The sequence below is a fragment of the Argopecten irradians genome, chromosome 6, assembly GCF_041381155.1.
Source record: "Argopecten irradians isolate NY chromosome 6, Ai_NY, whole genome shotgun sequence".
NCBI lineage: Eukaryota > Metazoa > Mollusca > Bivalvia > Pectinida > Pectinidae > Argopecten > Argopecten irradians.
In genome coordinates this window covers 20,026,315-20,049,271 of record NC_091139.1, presented here as the reverse complement: position 1 = coordinate 20,049,271, position 22,957 = coordinate 20,026,315, and the positions used below count along the sequence as shown (strand labels likewise).

Sequence of the window (22,957 nt, the reverse complement as noted above, 5' to 3'; positions counted from 1 at the left end):
AATATCTTATTGTTTAATTTGTTAACAAAGATCAACAATAAGTTAGCATTAGCTTTATGGAAAGATTTAAAAGATTTAACATAAATTCAGTTAAAGTATTTATGAATTCCAGCTATTTAACCCCTAGATGCTGCAGTGTTGAAGATATTAAAGGGAGAGTGGTGGGAAAATGGAATTCTTATGTCTTTTAGGAATTACTCCTATTTCTTACCAAAGATTTACACTTTTTCCTTTCAAACAAAATTTTTAAAGTAAGAACTCATGATAGGCCTTAAACAAGTTTGGAAAAAATAAGATAAAAGAAAATGAGAAGTAACTTATGAAAAACTGAAGGTAAAAGAAAATGGAGTAAGGTTAAGAAATTCCATTTCATGACTTTTCATGAAAAATACTAAAATTAACATTAATTTTGTGCATTGGGATAAATATTGTTCTACATAGTATAAAGAGATGACATTAAAAGATAGTAGGATACCGAGATCTGACCAAAAGATATTTAGTTGGTTTTATATCACACAGATACCACACAAACTATAAATGTTTTACTATCACGTTTTAAGATCACAGTACTACTGTTCAACTTACTTTACTGGGACTAAAATCAGCAAAGTTGGCAAACGGGTCATTGGCAGAGGTTGTTGTCGTCGAGCTGGCGAAAGGATCAGATCCTGAAAAGGGGTCACTACTGAACCCTCCTAAACTGTTGGCTGTGGGTTTACTGGGGCTGGGACAAGGTGACCGCCCCTTGGGAGGGGCTGGTCTAGGGGGTGGTTGTTTTTTCTGTTTGGGAGGAAGGGCAGGGGATGGTGACTGTGTCCGCCCTCCTGTTGGATTTGGAGCAAAAGGATCACTACCAAATGCATTTCCTACCTGAAAACAGAAATAAAGGTAAGTTATTCAAAACTTATAGCAGAATATACACATTGTCTTTTCACTTTTTCTGTATCTACTGAAAATAGATGGAGTGATTTTGGCGCCCATTCTCAAATGATGTCGTCGGGTCTTACGAAAGACTAATTTTCCCTCTGTTTCTTCCTATTGAGTGTCTAATAGTATGAGAAGCCTACATATGAGATCTACAAAAAACTCAGAAATTATGGCTGATTAGGAAATGCATTTACTCTAAATTTGATATGACAATCATGACCTAAGAAGTAGTTTGATGTCAGCCAAGATACAAGTTGTTTCCGTTTTTGCATATTATAAAGTTACCTCCCTTGCGGGTAGGTATTCATTGTGACGTCATTGTTTTGTGAGCAAAAAACTCAAATCATTTTCTCTGAAAAAAATACTGTTACCCTTGTAAACAAATGACGTCACAATTGATACCTATCCGCAAGGACAGATAACTCTGTCATATGCAAAAATAGAATTATAAATTCAACCCCAAAAATCAACATGAACAACTAGTCACAAAGAGGAACATACACTATAGTCCAATCAATAGTTTCTGAGAGATAACCATCACAAAAGAATTGTTTATGCATAGATGGACAGAGAGGTAGAAAATCAAATAGCTAACAACCTTCTGATGATGGTAGACTATAAAGTTAGGCATGCTAAAAAAGGTAATAGTAACAAGAGGCCCATGGGCCTTAACGGTCACCTGAGTTAGAATATATAATGAAACAAATAATGAAACAAATTAAAGACATATAAACACTATATGCTGGGCCTTGAAGTTGGTCAGTGATTTATAAATTTGACCTTTTTAGACTATGAAGAGTATTTGCTTCCATCAAACCTGTGAACTTAGAGGTATTTTTGAAATTTTAATCAATTTGACCCTGTTTGGTCCTGCCCCTCTGGTCCCCCAGGGGGTCATCGAGGACGTATATGGATGTTAAAATGCTATATCTTCGGCTATTAATTCTAATCAAGTTTGACTAATTTCCAACGAAAATTGGGCAAATAATGTTCACAAATATGTTTTTCCTATATAAACTAAAGTAAACTTGACCCCTCCCCAGGGGGTAACGTGAGACCCCAAGATCATATAATTCACAGTTTTTATAAAACACCTGAAGACCTTTCCATCTATAATTATTTGATTCTACTATATCCAGAATTTTAGAAGATTTTTGAAGTTGTAGCCTATTTGACCCTTTTTTAGCCCCCCCCCCCCTCTGCCCCCAGGGAGTGGGCCAGGACCAATGTGGATATTATATTAAAATGCTATCTCAGGCTAATAATTCTAACCAAGTTTGACTCATTTCCAATGAAAATTGAGCAAAAAATGCTCATTAATGTGTTTTCCCTATATAAACTATAGTAAACTTGACCCCCTCCCCAAGGGGAAACAGGAGACCCCAAGGACATATAATTCACACTTTTGTAAAGGACCTTAAGACCTTTCTATTTATGAAAAGTATTTGTTTCTACCATTTCCAGAATTTCAGAAGAAGATTTTTGAAGTTTTAGCCTATTTGACCCTCTTTTAGCCCCGCCCCTCTGCCCCCAGGGGGTCGGCCAGAACCAATGTGGATATGATATTAAAATGCTATCTCAGGCTAATAATTCTAACCAAGTTTGACTCGTTTCCAATGAAAATTGAGCAAAAAATGCTCATAAATGTGTTTTCCCTATATAAACCGTAGTAAACTTGACCCCCTCCCCAGGGGGAAACGTGAGACATCAGGGTCATATAATTCAAAATTTTGGTAAAGGACCTTAAGACCTTTCTATTTATGAAAAGTATTTGATTCTACCATATCCAGAATTTCAGAAGAAAATTTTTGAAGTCTTAGCCTATTTGACCCCTTTTGACCCCGCCTCTAAGGCCCCTGGGGGTCAGTTATAGAAAATTTGTTAATAGGATTAAATGGCCATCTCATACTGATAATTCTGACAACATTTGACTCATTTCCTATTACAAATGACCAAATAATGCGCAAAAATGTGTTTTCTCAATATAAAGTATAGTAAACTTAACCCCCTCCCTAGGAGGAAAATAGAGACCCCAGGGTCATATAATTCACAATTTTTGTAAAGGACCTTAAGACCTTTCTATCTATAAAGAGTATTTGATTCTACCACATCTGTGAGTAGAGAAGAAGATTTTTGAAATTTTACTCAATTTTACCCCTTTTGGCCCCTCCCACAACCCCCTGGGGGGTGGGGACCAAATAATTCACAATTTTGATTGGCCTTATGCCTTAGAAGGTTTGTGCAAAATTTCATTGAAATTGCTTCAGCAGTTTTGGAGAAGAAGTCGAAAATGTAAATTGTTTACGGACATACGACGGACGACGGACGACGCACGACGGACGACGACGGACAAAAGGCGATTAGAATAGGTCACTTGAGACTTCGTCTCAGGTGACCTAAAAATTGATAATTGTTTATAATGTACACACTATTAAAAATCAACAAAATACATGAGAAATTCATTCAATTGAATAAGAGACAGCAATGTTATACATAGCTCCCTTAAATAATTTCCTACAACAAAACAACATTAATTGAACACTTTGCTTTGTAGTTTGAAAGATAATTCAATGCTAGCTAATTTTAAATCATTTGATTTTTTATTTACCTAACCTGGTGACTTCTTCTAATCGACCATACTGTACACCAACTTCCTTTCACGACTAATACTTTTTCGCGAAGATTAATATTCGTAGATTTAAAATTGAATGAAAATTCATGTCATTGTAAATTCTGTATGTATCAATTCATGGATATAGACCTTCGCAAATATACTTGGATCGCGAAATTCTCAAAAGTAAATCGCACGCAAAAGAAAGTTGGTTTACAATAATCTAAATCTTGACCTCCATTTAACCATTTGTTTCAATACGAACAAGAAAAGGAAGAGCATCAGCTGTTGTCTAGCTGCTGAACTATGGTGTAAGCTCTGTGTATCTCTCAATAGACAAGGACAAGGCCAGCCAATCAGAGAGAGACTTTAGCACTACAAACTTACAGATGATGAAGATTTAGCTGCAGCACTTCCTCCGCCACCCCCAAAAGGATCTAAGTTGTCTGTATTAAATTTAGTAGAAGGACTAGATGTTGAGGAGGAAAAGGCAGAACCGAAGGGGTCCATGCTTGAGAAGGGATCATCCTGAAACAAAAGTACATCTCTCATATTCCCAGGCATGCATATACAAGTCAGAAGAGTTTTACATTCAAGAGGAAAGACTGTCAGTCATGCTTTACTGGGATTTCTCATGAAAACATGCTACAGTAGCATTATAAACATACAAGAACATTGTAAGCATGCTTATTTTGAGAAAATTTTTACACAATCAAATTTGGTATACATCTATGATTCAGGGATCAATGAAATTGGAATTTCAACACTGATCACAGAAACTCAATTAATATTGATATCTAATAAGCACACCAACATTATTGTAAATACCCCTTAAAATGCATCAAATATGAAAAGATGGAGTATAATTCAAGTAGAGCGGGGCTGTAATTGTTGAATCAGGTATACAGCCTTGACATTTATATTAGACTAATACACAAAGATGGGTGGATTTTTGCAAAGTAACATTTACCATTTACCATGATATTTTCAGCAATGTTTCCATGGTAACGGAAAAAAGAGCAAAAAATGAAAACCAAAAAATAGCAAAAGGTACTACTAGACCATAAGACCAATGTGTCTATGAACTTTCATGGAAATATCTCTGCTGGTTTTAGAGTTATGCTTTGGAAATGAACCTGCTACAAAAATATGATATTTTCAGCAATGTTTCTATACTTACAGAAAAAAGCACAAAAAGTGAAAACCTAAAAGTGGCAAAAGGCACTACTAGACCATAAGAACAATGTGTCTATGAAGTTTCATGGAAATATCTCTGCTGGTTTTAGAGTTATGCTCCGGAAATGAACCTGCTACAAAAATATGATATTTTCAGCAATGTTTCTATGGTTACAGAAAAAAGTACAAAAAGTGAAAACCTAAAAATAGCAAAAGGCACTACTAGACCATAAGAACAATGTGTCTCTGAACTTTCATGGAGATATCTCTGCTGGTTTTAGAGTTATACTCCGGAAATGAACCTGCTACAAAAATATGATATTTTCAGCAATGTTTCCATGGTTACGGAAAAAGTGCAAAAAATGAAAACCTAAAAATAGGAAAAAGGCACTACTAGACCATAAGAACAATGTGTCTATGAAGTTTCATGGAAATATCTCTGCTGGTTTTAGAGTTGTGCTCCAGAAACGATTCTTACACAAAAATCTGCCATTTTCAGCAATGTTTCCATGGTTACAGAAAAAAGTACAAAAAGTGAAAACCTAAAAATAGCAAAAGGCACTACTAGACTATAAGACTAATGTGCCTAAGGAGTGCCGTGCATATATCTCAACCGGTTTTCCAGTTATGCTGCAGAAACGAACCTGGTACAAAAATATGATATTTTCAGCAATGTTTCCATGGTTACAGAAAAAAGCACAAAAAGTGAAAACCTAAAAATTGCAAAAGGCACTACTAGACCATAAGAACAATGTGTCTATGAAGTTTCATGGAAATATCTCTGCTGGTTTTAGAGTTGTGCTCCGGAAACGATTCTTACACAAACATCTGCCATTTTCAGCAATGTTTCCATGGTTACAGAAAAAAGTACAAAAAGTGAAAACCTAAAAATAGCAAAAGGCACTACTAGACCATAAGAACAATGTGTCTATGAAGTTTCATGGAAATATCTCTGCTGATTTTAGAGTTGTGCTCCAGAAACGATTCTTACACAAAAATCTGCCATTTTCAGCAATGTTTCCATGGTTACAGAAAAAAGTACAAAAAGTGAAAACCTTAAAATAGCAAAAGGCACTACTAGACTATAAGACTAATGTGCCTAAGGAGTTCCGTGCATATATCTCAACCGGTTTTCCAGTTATGCTGCAGAAACGAACCTGGTACAAAAATATGATATTTTCAGCAATGATTTCCATGGTTACAGAAAAAAGCACAAAAAGTGAAAACCTAAAAATAGCAAAAGGCACTACTAGACCATAAGAACAATGTGTCTATGAAGTTTCATGGAAATATCTCTGCTGGTTTTAGAGTTGTGCTCCAGAAACGATTCTTACACAAAAATCTGCCATTTTCAGCAATGTTTCCATGGTTACAGAAAAAAGTACATAAAGTGAAAACCTTAAAATAGCAAAAGGCACTACTAGACTATAAGACTAATGTGCCTAAGGAGTTCCGTGCATGCTGCGGAAACGAACCTGGTACAAAAATATGATATTTTCAGCAATGTTTCTATGGTTACAGAAAAAAGCACAAAAAGTGAAAACCTAAAAATAGCAAAAGGCACTACTAGACCATAAGAACAATGTGTCTCTGAACTTTCATGGAGATATCTCAACTGGTTTTAGAGTTATGCTCAGGAAACCATTCGTACGGACGCACGGACAGAACCCATTTGTATATCCCCCGCCAACTTCGTTGGGCAGGGGATAATAAGCTATGTAACAACACACAGTTGATTTATGTCTAATAATTCTATTTGATTATTTTATTTTTAGAATGCATTGCTTTAACATTAAGTATATTTGTTACATGAAAAATGTTGGAAAATAACTTCTGACAGAATGCAGGAAATATCTTGAAAAGAAAGATTTCTTACTTTGGCACTAGATGCAGGGGCTGCAGAACCACCAAATGCATTCTTGAAAGGATCATCTGATGCAAAGGGGTCTGTAGTAAAACCATCAGACTTAAACGGATCACCTGAAAGGTAATTTTAGTTTTATTTTCTGTTAATATTCCTCCCCAAAACACCATAACACAGGTAAGTAAATAAGACAGAATTTATTGCTGGTATTTGTTAAATCCAATGACAATCACACTGCTGTGGTAGGAAAAAAAGTTTGAGCTGCATTAATCAGAAACTGAATTTGAACCTTGCTTTCTTATGAATTTTTCAAGCTGTTTGTGTTCTATCAGTGGTTACAGACAATGGTGGTCATATTGGCAACTTGGTCAGTAGGGCCACAGCATGTTAAGCAAGAGACTGACTGATTAGTGTAAAAAAAAGTTAAATACAGTTAGTAGTATCCTTGTATACTTACTGCCTTTAAACGGATCATCAGACTGGAAAGGATCAGACTGGGTATTGTCTGTTCCACTACTCCCTCCAAAGGGATCCTTGGATTTGAACGGATCTTCTTTAAAGTCATCCATGGCTGACCCCGTACTAAAACTGCCAATTGAACTAGCAGGGCTACCAACCTGAATGACAGGAAAAACACTTAAAAATGAGTTTGACATCAACAAACTAGAGATGCAAGAGGGATCTTGAGGCCCACCTAAGAATGATCTATCTATGTCTGAGAAAGGAAAGAGGGATCATTTCTCTGCTTTTCAATCTTTTACTTCATATTACTACATATGAAATTTGAGAAAGATCCTTTGAGTACTGTCTGAGATATATAACAGTAGCAAAACTATACTACATGTATAATTTGAGAGAGATCCCTTCAATGCTTTCTGAGAAATAGCGGTAACAAACTTCAATTGTCAAAATCCAAGATGGCGGCCTGTCTGCCATCTTGTTGACCAATCAGTCCCAAAATATAATATGCACAATTAAGGCCCTGGGGGAACCTACATGTGGAATTGAGAGAGATCCCTTCAGTACTTTCTGAAAAATAGTGGTAACAAACTTTAACAATCAAAATCCAAGATGGCTGCCATCTTGTTGACCAATCATTCCCAAAATGCAATATGCACAACTAGGGCCCTAGGGGAACCTACATGTATAATTTGAGAGAGATCCCTTCAATGCTTTCTGAGAAATAGCAGTAACAAGAAATGTTAATGGACGACAGACCATGGACGAAAAGCCATTTAAATAGCCCACCATTAGATGATAGGTGGCTAAAAATCTTCTGGGTCACTTTTCTTTCAGCCTTTGAGACAAAATGATAGCATACATAGAAACTTTACACTGCAATAAACTTTAGGTTGGGTGACTCGAGGTGCATGGCTTACCATAATGTATCTACTTAAGCATTAAACTATCTTCCTATGACAATCCTCATAATCCACGCTTGGCATTATGAGATTATTGTCTGCAAAGCTCTGGCATCTATATAGACCATAAATGCCATAAGAAGATAGTTTAATGCTTACATTTACATTATCAACTCATTTTAGGGATTCTGCATTAACATTATTTAAGCTAGACCAGGAAAACCTTTTATCAATGACTATTTTATCCACAAGATGGAACAGCCATTTTGACGGTGATCAGTTGATGTCACCACGTCAACATTAGTGACGTCATAATGGTCACAGTTTGGGTGTCAGTAATACCGTGATATACTTCATTTTGCCTTGGTTAGTTTATAAAGTAGAAGTGACAAGTAAATGTAAATATACACTTGTAGACCTCATAACTCAAAGCTACAATTATCAGGACCAAGCATCCTCAGTTGTATATATTGCGTATATCACCCATCACAACTTAAAATGTTCTTCATCCTAAGAAAACATATAAAACCAAAAGTTAATAAAAAAAAAAGTAAGACACATCTGTGTAAATTGGCAAAAGTGTATGCGTCACAATATCACTATATGATGTACTGGTAATAGTTTGGAGGTATAGTGGCAGAAACTTACTGTTGCTCGTGAACTCATCTGGTCGTCCATCTGTATCCCAGTCAATGCTGTGGTTAGGTCTCCATTTAACTGGGAGCTATAGTTTCCTAGACTCTGCTTCATCATTCGCTTTTGGTCCTCCTGATGCTGAACTCGTGTTCTTGTCTGAAATTGATTTTCACAATGAAGGTACAATATAAAACATTATTGTAATTTTCGATCTTGTCAAAAATAGTATAGAATTGTATGTAGTCAGTCAGTGATAAGGCCTTTACCTAAGGGTGATGACCATATCGCCAAGCTTGTTATACACAACCAGACCAGTATATATTGTCTCAAACCCCAAGAGCCTCTGATTCTGCAACTACAAGCTAATCAACCTTCTTTTACAGTCATTAAAACTACTGTATAACGTAAAGTATATGTTGTGAAGAAATTCTTGTTGTTTTCGTAGTTTCTTTGAAACAACAAATATAAAATCAACAAATGTCACTATTGCTCCATCGACTGACCACAAATATTTCTAACCACAAAATGATATAAAGCTCCAAACCATGAAATTAAGTACCCACATATATTTCATGTTATACAGTATAGAACCCACCTGATTCGTCAGTACATGTAATTGGGTGTAAATCGGTATTTTAAAAATGGTCAGTAAACAGTGTTCTAACTTTGGATTTTTTTCAAGCTTGTCCTAAGACCGACTGACCTTATAAGTTACTGGTCTTGACTAAAAGTTACTGGTCCTCGACTCCTTACAAAGTCGAAATTCCTCCTTGTAGTTTATAGCAAAGTAACAGTTTTACTAACAAAAATATCCACATATCTGTTTTAATATTGTGTGCTCTCAACAAAGTTGACTGAAAACCAGAATATTACGAAAAATTGTTTTGTATAGTTTTATCTTTAACCGTTCTACAATTCTACAGCCACTTTTGTTTTATATATATCCTCTATCTGGACCAAATTGTTGCCGGTCAAAGGACCAGTTACATGGTAAAAATTGTCTGCCCTACTATAAAGTTGCTGGTCACAGGCAGACGGACAGGCGTTAATTTTAAACGCTGTCAGTAAAGTAATTGAAGTGATATCCTATCTCCATACTCCTTGACTGTTTTAACAGTCTACTGTTGATATCACTCCTGAGAAGCCAGGAAATGTGGAGATCTTTGTTCAATACATCTATGTAATACATGTTCATGAAGAGTATAACTAGAGAAGAATAAACTGTAATACCAACATGATATGTGATATGGGATCATAAAATATCAATTGTTCACACTACCTGGTTAACTTGTAGAGCGATATCTTTCTTAGACTTGACCAGCAAGTCCAGCTGTAGTTTACCGGCGTCTACTTGTTGTTCCAACTTGGTCTCTTCATCTCGAAGATTGTTAAGGTCAACACGAAGCTTAGAAAGATCTTCCTCTTGGTTCTGTGAGTTAGAATAAACAGACGTACAATTACATATCTTTTTCTCTAATTCTATATCCTATTATTACCCAAGGTTACTTAAGGACGTGCTAGGTTTATAAGGAGGTAAAGAAAATCAGTTCGGTTAGTACTTGACAACAGCACATGCCCCAAAAGGGTTTCAAACTTGCTACCAATAAGTGGAGGACTAGTGTTATGAGTTATGACATATTCAATACTCAGACACCTTGACCTCAACATACATATCAATATATTCACTAACAATTACATGTAAATAGCCAAACATTTTCTAGGGACAATAATGTTACTCACCATTGCAGACTTTTCTTGGGTTGTTATTTGAGATTTTAGGTTGTTTATCTGAGTAACAAAAACAAAACTATTAAATACATATTATATGGAATGTTCTTAAATATATATATTCTAATGAGTGTTCCATAACTATTAGATACATATTATATTGAATGTTCAATAACTTTAAAAAACATATAATATCAATGTTCTGAAACTATAAATAAATTACATATTACATTGAATGGTCTTGAACTAAAAATACATATTCTATTGAATGTTCTAAACAACAATGAAGCTAGAACTTCTCTCATCATACCATATAATTTGAAATTCAAAATGATTACAATGTCAGATCCACTGAGTTTAAAGAGACATCTTGTATTGCTCATCCCAAAATGACCTTTCACACATTGCATTTATAATTTGTTTTTGAAGACACGCCTACCTGTTTTTCTTCTTCTTCCAGTTTTTCTCTCATCTCTTTTAAATTACTCTCTAAATTTGATTTCTACAAATTCAAGTACAAAAAATAATCCTTACATGTTACACAACGAAAAGTTCTGTATCTCTGAACTGCTAATAATGCAACTAAGATAACTCTTTATATTTTGTTTGATTCAGTTCTGTTGGCCCCAATTGTATGAATCGTTAATTTAAGATATTGAGACAAAAATTTTAATTTACATTTTGAAGAAGGGTCCCATTATAGAAGTGACATGAAGAGGGCTAACTGCCACACTGTGTAGTTAATTTAGGACTTAATCAGGGTAAAATTCATAACCACAACAGAACAGACTTTCATGTTTCTCAGCATCTCAGAATCACAAATAGTGACCAACACTCTTATCATATTCTTTGAAATTTTATGTGGCAAGGCAATTTTTTTGAGAATAAAATATTTCATCTTAGTACTAAGATTAGCTACCTTATCATCCAACTCGTCAAGTCGTTTCTGGGCCTCTTTCTTCTGAGTCTCTAGCTGTTGTAAGGTAGCAGTTATAGTGTCTAGTTCCTTCTGTAACATCTGTACCTCTCCATTACAAATCTTAATGTCGGCTTCCTTCTGAGCATTGTCCTTTTCTATTTGAAGTTTTTCTCTGTTTCAAAGAAGAACAAAAAAGAAATTGTTATAACACCAATCATAACTTATATCACCCAGAAAAAAATACAAAAGAAAATGAAATACTTTTGTGGAAACAACAAATTGAGCACAAATATGAGGGATCATATTTCTCCTAAAATTGTATGCAGCTGATGATTACCTTTTCATATCATCAATATCTTTGCTGATAACGTCCAGCTCTTTGATGACTGAGAAGTCTGCTACATGGCCGTAGGGTCCAGCATTTGTGCCTTCCTGTCCATCACAAATACAATAGTCATATTTAGTAAATAATAACTACTAAATCAAATCTAAATTAAGGATATATACATTGAACACTAGAGTCTGCTAGGAATAGTAATGAATGTTTGATAAATGTACACTTTCTTGTAACAATGTGTAAATTTATAGATTCCAAAACATTCAAAGTATGAAATCCCTACATCTAAACCATCAATTTTGAAATGCATGAATAGATGTATGCACCTAAACATGAAATTAACACTAGATAGATATTTGATTATTTTCCAACTTCTGGTAGTCTTCAATGACACTGTAAATTAAACAAGAATTAAATACCGTAACTCCAAAGGCAGTTGGATCAGCACTCTGCTTTGGTCTCATAGAAGGAGGCACCATTTCAGGACTAAGCTGAGCTGGAGGGTCAATTCCCTTCAATTTCTTCTGTATCAGATACATAGCTAATGCAAACTGCTCTGGGTTTAATTTGCCAGCTCCTTTAGTGTCACAAAGATTCCTGTGAATACGAGGGACGTTATACATAGGTATGAGATCAAATGGTTCAAATTTTAGAGGAAGAAATGCTGGAGTATATTTTGAGAATTCACTATTGTTAAACAATATCATTTTTTATGAGCTAGAGTTAATGTGGTTTTACCCTAAGTAAAGAAACAATGATAAACGTTGGTTGTTACAGAAAAGAAAAAGTCAGTACTTCAATAAAGCGTACCAGATATGAGCCAGGACATTGCTTTGGACTCCACTTTGAAGGAAGACTTCCCTGATCTCTTGACCAGATACCAGACCATCCATATCTAAATCTGCCTTTTTAAACATCACATCATAACTGGTCTTTTCAGGGGCTGTGATGACCCAGGGAACAGAAAGCTGCAAAACAATAAACATCACATCATAACTGGTCTTTTCTGCGGCTGTGATGACCCAGGGAACAGAAAGCTGCAAAACAATAAACATCACATCATAACTGGTCTTTTCTGCGGCTGTGATGACCCAGGGAACAGAAAGCTGCAAAACAATAAACATCACATCATAACTGGTCTTTTCTGCAGCCGTGATGACCCAGGGAACAGAAAGCTGCAAAACAATAAACATCACATCATAACTGGTCTTTTCTGCGGCTGTGATAACCCAGGGAACAGAAAGCTGCAAAACAATAAACATCACTAACAGATAGAAATCTTAAATGTCAGAACCCAGGTAATACACACATTTCTTGAAGTAATTACATTTGTAAGAATAAACCACAAAGTCCAGTTACCACAAGGATTATGTTGACATGTATTATATACCTTGAACTAACACATAATTGAGTTGTTTGAAATATCATGGTAGAAACCGGAGCATCTCAGGAAAACCGCCGTAGTTGTCCAGGTGACTCTATTCCTACTGTTAACCAATTTTCTTTCGCGAGCAATTTACTTTTTTTACTTTCACAAACTTCAGACCCAAGTGAACTCACGAAGGTTTATTTCCACGAATAAAAAATTATCATATATTCTTATAAAATTTCATTCCACGATATCTGTGAATTTGTTTTGAAACTGAAATCATGAACATTAGAAGACACAAAGAAAAGAAAGTTAATCAAGAGTCTTCTCATATGATCTTGACCACTGTCCAACCTGACTGATGTTATTTTTATCCTACATAAAGGTTCACACTTGTCACCTTGATAAGATCTGATTTGGTTATCATACACAAACAAGAATTTGTTAAACTAAAGGCTTCAACCTCTTAAATATGCAAAAACATTACAGGAAAAAGTTCAGGTTGAAAAGATTTATTAAAATGATAAATTTTTCGATCAACTTCAGAAGTATCCATTTTGAAAATTTCTATTAGAAATCAGAACTGTGTAATTATTCAACTAGAGTAATGTTTGTCACTTACACTTGGAGAGTCTGATCGTTGGGTGGGTGTAGATCGTCCTGTGATATTTGGAGTAAGGACAGGAACTCCAGTCATGCCTGACACTGCCCCCGGAACACCTGCTATTCCACCAGCTGGGGCAGCTCCTCCCTTCCTCTTAGACGGTGGTATAACTAAGGGAGGTAAGGTAGAGGGTAACGGTTCCTTTTCTAGACATCGATACACAAGGTGCATAGCCTGGAAACAAATCTTCATTATCAAGAATGGGAAGCACTTTATGAGCTATTTGGGATATGGACTTTGATAAGATTCCAAACATTTGTAATTGATATTTTTATAAATTGAATTCATAAGCAACTAAATCCTATTATTTGCATTGTGACTGTAGGAACGATTTTAGTTCACAACTTACTTTCTTGCATTTAACATAAAACGAGTGAAACAGAAAATGTTATCAGTGATTTATAATTACTACATTTGTATGAACCACTTTTAGATAAATTCATGATATTGCTTTAAAAAAGGAAGAAATGACTGATTTTGGATAAGAACGAGGATATAAAAGAAGACCATACCACTGCGAATTCATCTCGATCCAAATAGCCATCCTTGTCTATATCGCTCATGTCCCAGATCCGCCCTAGGATATCCACTGGTAGCTTAGAGTTCATCAGCACCTGACAAAAGCAAACACACAGTTCTCAAAATATTTTCATTGTATAAAATTTACATAAAACTTTTATCTCATACTAAGACTTTTTAAAGATGCTCCACCGCTGACAAATGGTATTTTTTCACTATCAAAAACAGGAGGAGACAATTTTGTATTTTTCTTCAGTTACAAAAGTTACTTACTTTACACCATTACCACCATTAAAAAGTTTGAGCTTCAAATTTTGATTAAAGTTAAAAATATGAAAAATAATTAATTGCATCCCGAAAAAATTCCGTGGCACTATATCCTATATGGAATGAAGTACTGATTGTGCATGCACCAAAGACGAAATTAATTATTTTATGTTATATTTTGTTTTAATTAGGCATATATATACACGATTAAACACCAATTATTGTCCAAATGAAGAATTTCATTTATGCTGTGTTGGCGGTGGGGCATCTTCAATAGTTTGTTTCATTTTCCCGTGATAATTCTTTAAAATGACAAAATCTTATGTTTGAAAAGAATTATTCAATTTACTTCTCATAATGGATTATCTCCCCCTTGTTTCGAATTTAGACTTATTTATGTTATTTTGAGATATCTAAACATTTCAATTGAGGTATTAATAAAAGTTTAACTTGTGCAATAAAAACAACAAACAAATTAAACAATATTTTACTATTACAAAAGTTCAAAATAATTCTGTTCAACAGTAATTTAGAGTTTGTGGCCCAGTTATTTATTGTCCTAGGCTATGTTATAACAAGAACAAGGACATAAAGCCCCATCAATCAATCAATGGCCCAGTATGTCCTAGGCAGTGTTATAACAAGAACAAGGACATTAGGCCCCATCAATCAATCAATGGCCCAGTATGTCCTAGGCAGTGTTATAACAAGAACAAGGACATTAGGCCCCATCAATCAATCAATGGCCCAGTATGTCCTAGGCAGTGTTATAACAAGAACAAGGACATTAGGCCCCATCAATCAATCAATGGCCCAGTATGTCCTAGGCAGTGTTATAACAAGAACAAGGACATTAAGTCCCATCAATCAATCAATGGCCCAGTATGTCCTAGGCAGTGTTATAACAAGAACAAGGACATTAACCCCATCAATCAATCAATGGCCCAGTATGTCCTAGGCAGTGTTATAACAAGAACAAGGACATTAATCAATCAATCAATGGCCCAGTATGTCCTAGGCAGTGTTATAACAAGAACAAGGACATTAGCCCCATCAATCAATCAATGGCCCAGTATGTCCTAGGCAGTGTTATAACAAGAACAAGGACATTAGGCCCCATCAATCAATCAATGGCCCAGTATGTCCTAGGCAGTGTTATAACAAGAACAAGGACATTAGGCCCCATCAATCAATCAATGGCCCAGTATGTCCTAGGCAGTGTTATAACAAGAACAAGGACATTAAGCCCCATCAATCAATCAATGGCCCAGTATGTCCTAGGCAGTGTTATAACAAGAACAAGGACATTAGGCCCCATCAATCAATCAATGGCCCAGTATGTCCTAGGCAGTGTTATAACAAGAACAAGGACATTAAGCCCCATCAATCAATCAATGGCCCAGTATGTCCTAGGCAGTGTTATAACAAGAACAAGGACATTAGGCCCCATCAATCAATCAATGGCCCAGTATGTCCTAGGCAGTGTTATAACAAGAACAAGGACATTAAGCCCCATCAATCAATCAATGGCCCAGTATGTCCTAGGCAGTGTTATAACAAGAACAAGGACATTAAGTCCCATCAATCAATCAATGGCCCAGTATGTCCTAGGCAGTGTTATAACAAGAACAAGGACATTAGGCCCCATCAATCAATCAATGGCCCAGTATGTCCTAGGCAGTGTTATAACAAGAACAAGGACATTAAGTCCCATCAATCAATCAATGGCCCAGTATGTCCTAGGCAGTGTTATAACAAGAACAAGGACATTAAGTCCCATCAATCAATCAATGGCCCAGTATGTCCTAGGCAGTGTTATAACAAGAACAAGGACATTAAGCCCCATCAATCAATCAATGGCCCAGTATGTCCTAGGCAGTGTTATAACAAGAACAAGGACATTAAGTCCCATCAATCAATCAATGGCCCAGTATGTCCTAGGCAGTGTTATAACAAGAACAAGGACATTAAGCCCCATCAATCAATCAATGGCCCAGTATGTCCTAGGCAGTGTTATAACAAGAACAAGGACATTAAGTCCCATCAATCAATCAATGGCCCAGTATGTCCTAGGCAGTGTTATAACAAGAACAAGGACATTAAGCCCCATCAATCAATCAATGGCCCAGTATGTCCTAGGCAGTGTTATAACAAGAACAAGGACATTAAGTCCCATCAATCAATCAATGGCCCAGTATGTCCTAGGCAGTGTTATAACAAGAACAAGGACATTAAGCCCCATCAATCAATCAATGGCCCAGTATGTCCTAGGCAGTGTTATAACAAGAACAAGGACATTAAGCCCCATCAATCAATCAATGGCCCAGTATGTCCTAGGCAGTGTTATAACAAGAACAAGGACATTAAGTCCCATCAATCAATCAATGGCCCAGTATGTCCTAGGCAGTGTTATAACAAGAACAAGGACATTAGGCCCCATCAATCAATCAATGGCCCAGTATGTCCTAGGCAGTGTTATAACAAGAACAAGGACATTAAGCCCCATCAATCAATCAATGGCCCAGTATGTCCTAGGCAGTGTTATAACAAGAACAAGGACATTAGCCCATCAATCAATCAATGGCCCAGTATGTCCTAGGCAGTGTTATAACAAGAACAAGGACATTAAGCCCCATCAATCAATCAATGGCCCAGTATGTCCTAGGCAGTGTTATAACAAGAACAAGGACATTAGGCCCCATCAATCAATCAATGGCCCAGTATGTCCTAGGCAGTGTTATAACAAGAACAAGGACATTAGGCCCCATCAATCAATCAATGGCCCAGTATGTCCTAGGCAGTGTTATAACAAGAACAAGGACATTAAGTCCCATCAATCAATCAATGGCCCAGTATGTCCTAGGCAGTGTTATAACAAGAACAAGGACATTAAGCCCCATCAATCAATCAATGGCCCAGTATGTCCTAGGCAGTGTTATAACAAGAACAAGGACATTAAGTCCCATCAATCAATCAATGGCCCAGTATGTCCTAGGCAGTGTTATAAACAAGAACAAGGACATTAGCCCCATCAATCAATCAATGGCCCAGTATGTCCTAGGCAGTGTTTAAACAAGAACAAGGACATTAAGCCCCATCAATCAATCAATGGCCCAGTATGTCCTAGGCAGTGTTATAACAAGAACAAGGACATTAAGCCCCATCAATCAATCAATGGCCCAGTATGTCCTAGGCAGTGTTATAACAAGAACAAGGACATTAAGCCCCATCAATCAATCAATGGCCCAGTATGTCCTAGGCAGTGTTATAACAAGAACAAGGACATTAAGCCCCATCAATCAATCAATGGCCCAGTATGTCCTAGGCAGTGTTATAACAAGAACAAGGACATTAAGCCCCATCAATCAATCAATGGCCCAGTATGTCCTAGGCAGTGTTATAACAAGAACAAGGACATTAAGCCCCATCAATCAATCAATGGCCCAGTATGTCCTAGGCAGTGTTATAACAAGAACAAGGACATTAGGCCCCATCAATCAATCAATGGCCCAGTATGTCCTAGGCAGTGTTATAACAAGAACAAGGACATTAAGCCCCATCAATCAATCAATGGCCCAGTATGTCCTAGGCAGTGTTATAACAAGAACAAGGACATTAAGGCCCCATCAATCAATCAATGGCCCAGTATGTCCTAGGCAGTGTTATAACAAGAACAAGGACATTAAGCCCCATCAATCAATCAATGGCCCAGTATGTCCTAGGCAGTGTTATAACAAGAACAAGGACATTAAGCCCCATCAATCAATCAATGGCCCAGTATGTCCTAGGCAGTGTTATAACAAGAACAAGGACATTAACTCCCATCAATCAATCAATGGCCCAGTATGTCCTAGGCAGTGTTATAACAAGAACAAGGACATTAAGCCCCATCAATCAATCAATGGCCCAGTATGTCCTAGGCAGTGTTATAACAAGAACAAGGACATTAAGCCCCATCAATCAATCAATGGCCCAGTATGTCCTAGGCAGTGTTATAACAAGAACAAGGACATTAAGCCCCATCAATCAATCAATGGCCCAGTATGTCCTAGGCAGTGTTATAACAAGAACAAGGACATTAAGCCCCATCAATCAATCAATGGCCCAGTATGTCCTAGGCAGTGTTATAACAAGAACAAGGACATTAAGCCCCATCAATCAATCAATGGCCCAGTATGTCCTAGGCAGTGTTATAACAAGAACAAGGACATTAAGCCCCATCAATCAATCAATGGCCCAGTATGTCCTAGGCAGTGTTATAACAAGAACAAGGACATTAAGCCCCATCAATCAATCAATGGCCCAGTATGTCCTAGGCAGTGTTATAACAAGAACAAGGACATTAAGCCCCATCAATCAATCAATGGCCCAGTATGTCCTAGGCAGTGTTATAACAAGAACAAGGACATTAGGCCCCATCAATCAATCAATGGCCCAGTATGTCCTAGGCAGTGTTATAACAAGAACAAGGACATTAAGTCCCATCAATCAATCAATGGCCCAGTATGTCCTAGGCAGTGTTATAACAAGAACAAGGACATTAGGCCCCATCAATCAATCAATGGCCCAGTATGTCCTAGGCAGTGTTATAACAAGAACAAGGACATTAGGCCCCATCAATCAATCAATGGCCCAGTATGTCCTAGGCAGTGTTATAACAAGAACAAGGACATTAGGCCCCATCAATCAATCAATGGCCCAGTATGTCCTAGGCAGTGTTATAACAAGAACAAGGACATTAGGCCCCATCAATCAATCAATGGCCCAGTATGTCCTAGGCAGTGTTATAACAAGAACAAGGACATTAAGTCCCATCAATCAATCAATGGCCCAGTATGTCCTAGGCAGTGTTATAACAAGAACAAGGACATTAAGCCCCATCAATCAATCAATGGCCCAGTATGTCCTAGGCAGTGTTATAACAAGAACAAGGACATTAATCCCAATCAATCAATCAATTGCCCAGTAATATGTCCTAGGCAGTGTTATAACAAGAACAAGGACATTAAGCCCCATCAATCAATCAATGGCCCAGTATGTCCTAGGCAGTGTTATAACAAGAACAAGGACATTAAGCCCCATCAATCAATCAATGGCCCAGTATGTCCTAGGCAGTGTTATAACAAGAACAAGGACATTAAGTCCCATCAATCAATCAATGGCCCAGTATGTCCTAGGCAGTGTTATAACAAAACAAGGACATTAGGCCCCATCAATCAATCAATGGCCCAGTATGTCCTAGGCAGTGTTATAACAAGAACAAGGACATTAAGCCCCATCAATCAATCAATGGCCCAGTATGTCCTAGGCAGTGTTATAACAAGAACAAGGACATTAGGCCCCATCAATCAATCAATGGCCCAGTATGTCCTAGGCAGTGTTATAACAAGAACAAGGACATTAAGCCCCATCAATCAATCAATGGCCCAGTATGTCCTAGGCAGTGTTATAACAAGAACAAGGACATTAGGCCCCATCAATCAATCAATGGCCCAGTATGTCCTAGGCAGTGTTATAACAAGAACAAGGACATTAAGCCCCATCAATCAATCAATGGCCCAGTATGTCCTAGGCAGTGTTATAACAAGAACAAGGACATTAGGCCCCATCAATCAATCAATGGCCCAGTATGTCCTAGGCAGTGTTATAAACAGAACAAGGACATTAAGCCCCATCAATCAATCAATGGCCCAGTATGTCCTAGGCAGTGTTATAACAAGAACAAGGACATTAGCCCATCAATCAATCAATGGCCCAGTATGTCCTAGGCAGTGTTATAACAAGAACAAGGACATTAGCCCCATCAATCAATCAATGGCCCAGTATGTCCTAGGCAGTGTTATAACAAGAACAAGGACATTAGGCCCCATCAATCAATCAATGGCCCAGTATGTCCTAGGCAGTGTTATAACAAGAACAAGGACATTAGGCCCCATCAATCAATCAATGGCCCAGTATGTCCTAGGCAGTGTTATAACAAGAACAAGGACATTAGGCCCCATCAATCAATCAATGGCCCAGTATGTCCTAGGCAGTGTTATAACAAGAACAAGGACATTAAGTCCCATCAATCAATCAATGGCCCAGTATGTCCTAGGCAGTGTTATAACAAGAACAAGGACATTAGGCCCCATCAATCAATCAATGGCCCAGTATGTCCTAGGCAGTGTTATAACAAGAACAAGGACATTAAGTCCCATCAATCAATCAATGGCCCAGTATGTCCTAGGCAGTGTTATAACAAGAACAAGGACATTAAGCCCCATCAATCAATCAATGGCCCAGTATGTCCTAGGCAGTGTTATAACAAGAACAAGGACATTAAGGCCCCATCAATCAATCAATGGCCCAGTATGTCCTAGGCAGTGTTATAACAAGAACAAGGACATTAGGCCCCATCAATCAATCAATGGCCCAGTATGTCCTAGGCAGTGTTATAACAAGAACAAGGACATTAAGTCCCATCAATCAATCAATGGCCCAGTATGTCCTAGGCAGTGTTATAACAAGAACAAGGACATTAAGCCCCATCAATCAATCAATGGCCCAGTATGTCCTAGGCAGTGTTATAACAAGAACAAGGACATTAAGTCCCATCAATCAATCAATGGCCCAGTATGTCCTAGGCAGTGTTATAACAAGAACAAGGACATTAAGCCCCATCAATCAATCAATGGCCCAGTATGTCCTAGGCAGTGTTATAACAAGAACAAGGACATTAGGCCCCATCAATCAATCAATGGCCCAGTATGTCCTAGGCAGTGTTATAACAAGAACAAGGACATTAGGTCCCATCAATCAATCAATGGCCCAGTATGTCCTAGGCAGTGTTATAACAAGAACAAGGACATTAGGCCCCATCAATCAATCAATGGCCCAGTATGTCCTAGGCAGTGTTATAACAAGAACAAGGACATTAGGCCCCATCAATCAATCAATGGCCCAGTATGTCCTAGGCAGTGTTATAACAAGAACAAGGACATTAGGCCCCATCAATCAATCAATGGCCCAGTATGTCCTAGGCAGTGTTATAACAAGAACAAGGACATTAAGTCCCATCAATCAATCAATGGCCCAGTATGTCCTAGGCAGTGTTATAACAAGAACAAGGACATTAAGTCCCATCAATCAATCAATGGCCCAGTATGTCCTAGGCAGTGTTATAACAAGAACAAGGACATTAAGCCCCATCAATCAATCAATGGCCCAGTATGTCCTAGGCAGTGTTATAACAAGAACAAGGACATTAAGTCCCATCAATCAATCAATGGCCCAGTATGTCCTAGGCAGTGTTATAACAAGAACAAGGACATTAAGCCCCATCAATCAATCAATGGCCCAGTATGTCCTAGGCAGTGTTATAACAAGAACAAGGACATTAGGCCCCATCAATCAATCAATGGCCCAGTATGTCCTAGGCAGTGTTATAACAAGAACAAGGACATTAAGCCCCATCAATCATCAATCAATGGCCCAGTATGTCCTAGGCAGTGTTATAACAAGAACAAGGACATTAGCCCCATCAATCAATCAATGGCCCAGTATGTCCTAGGCAGTGTTATAACAAGAACAAGGACATTAAGTCCCATCAATCAATCAATGGCCCAGTATGTCCTAGGCAGTGTTATAACAAGAACAAGGACATTAAGCCCATCAATCAATCAATGGCCCAGTATGTCCTAGGCAGTGTTATAACAAGAACAAGGACATTAAGCCCCATCAATCAATCAATGGCCCTAGTGTATGTTGCCTAGGCAGTGTCGCATAACAAGAACAAGGACATTAAGCCCCATCAATCAATCAATGGCCCAGTATTGTCCTAGGCATTGTTATAACAAGAACAAGGACATTAAGCCCATCAATCAATCATGACCCAGTTATTTGTCCTAGGCTTGTTTATAACCAGAACAAGGACATCAAGCCCCATCAATCAATTATGAGCCAGTTATTTGTCTAGGCTGTTATAACCGAACAAGGACATCAAGCCCCATATCAATTAATGAGGCCCAGTTATTTGTCCTAGGCTTGGTTATAACTGAAACAAGGACGTTAAGCCCAATCAATCAATCGATGACCCAGTTATTTGTCTTAGGCATTGATATAACCAGAAAAAAGACATCAAGCCCCATCAATCAATTAATTGATGGCCCAGTTATTTGTCCTAGGCTTGGTTATAACTGGAACAAGGACGTTGAGCCCCATCAATTAATTGATGGCCCAGTTATTTGTCCTAGGCTTGGTTATAACTGGAACAAGGACGTTGAGCCCCATCAATTAAACGCTGGCCCAATTATTTGTCCTAGGCTTGGTTATAACCAAACAAGGATATTAGTCTCATCAATAAACCATGCCCCATTTACTCACAGGTCTAACTTTCTCTCCAGACAGCAGATTGTTAACAGGCTGTAGACTATCAAACACTTGGTCATACTTGGTCTTCTCACTGGCCTAAAATAACAACAAAACCAAGAAATCATTAAACTTAAGTTCCTCACACAAAATTTGGTGGAGGGAAACTTCAATGACAATCATAGGACTATTGTCAGAGTACCAAAAACAGGTATATACTTGTAGCACAT

General features: G+C 37.5%; 1 protein-coding gene across 1 annotated transcript in view; it reads right to left on the bottom strand.

The window, feature by feature from the left end:
• The window catches only part of LOC138326390 (uncharacterized), a 74,051-nt gene that overhangs the window by 5,800 nt on the left and 45,294 nt on the right, over positions 1-22,957 (bottom strand). Inside the window, exons 23-37 of the mRNA XM_069272500.1 lie at positions 22,743-22,826; positions 14,105-14,206; positions 13,551-13,766; positions 12,370-12,527; positions 11,979-12,156; positions 11,560-11,654; positions 11,223-11,394; positions 10,743-10,805; positions 10,316-10,363; positions 9,855-10,004; positions 8,588-8,731; positions 7,036-7,195; positions 6,591-6,694; positions 3,926-4,066; positions 586-870 (exon numbers count right to left, since the gene is read on the bottom strand). Of these exons, the coding sequence (XP_069128601.1) occupies positions 586-870; positions 3,926-4,066; positions 6,591-6,694; positions 7,036-7,195; positions 8,588-8,731; positions 9,855-10,004; positions 10,316-10,363; positions 10,743-10,805; positions 11,223-11,394; positions 11,560-11,654; positions 11,979-12,156; positions 12,370-12,527; positions 13,551-13,766; positions 14,105-14,206; positions 22,743-22,826 (2,100 nt within the window). The remainder of the gene's footprint in view (positions 1-585; positions 871-3,925; positions 4,067-6,590; positions 6,695-7,035; positions 7,196-8,587; positions 8,732-9,854; positions 10,005-10,315; positions 10,364-10,742; positions 10,806-11,222; positions 11,395-11,559; positions 11,655-11,978; positions 12,157-12,369; positions 12,528-13,550; positions 13,767-14,104; positions 14,207-22,742; positions 22,827-22,957) is intronic.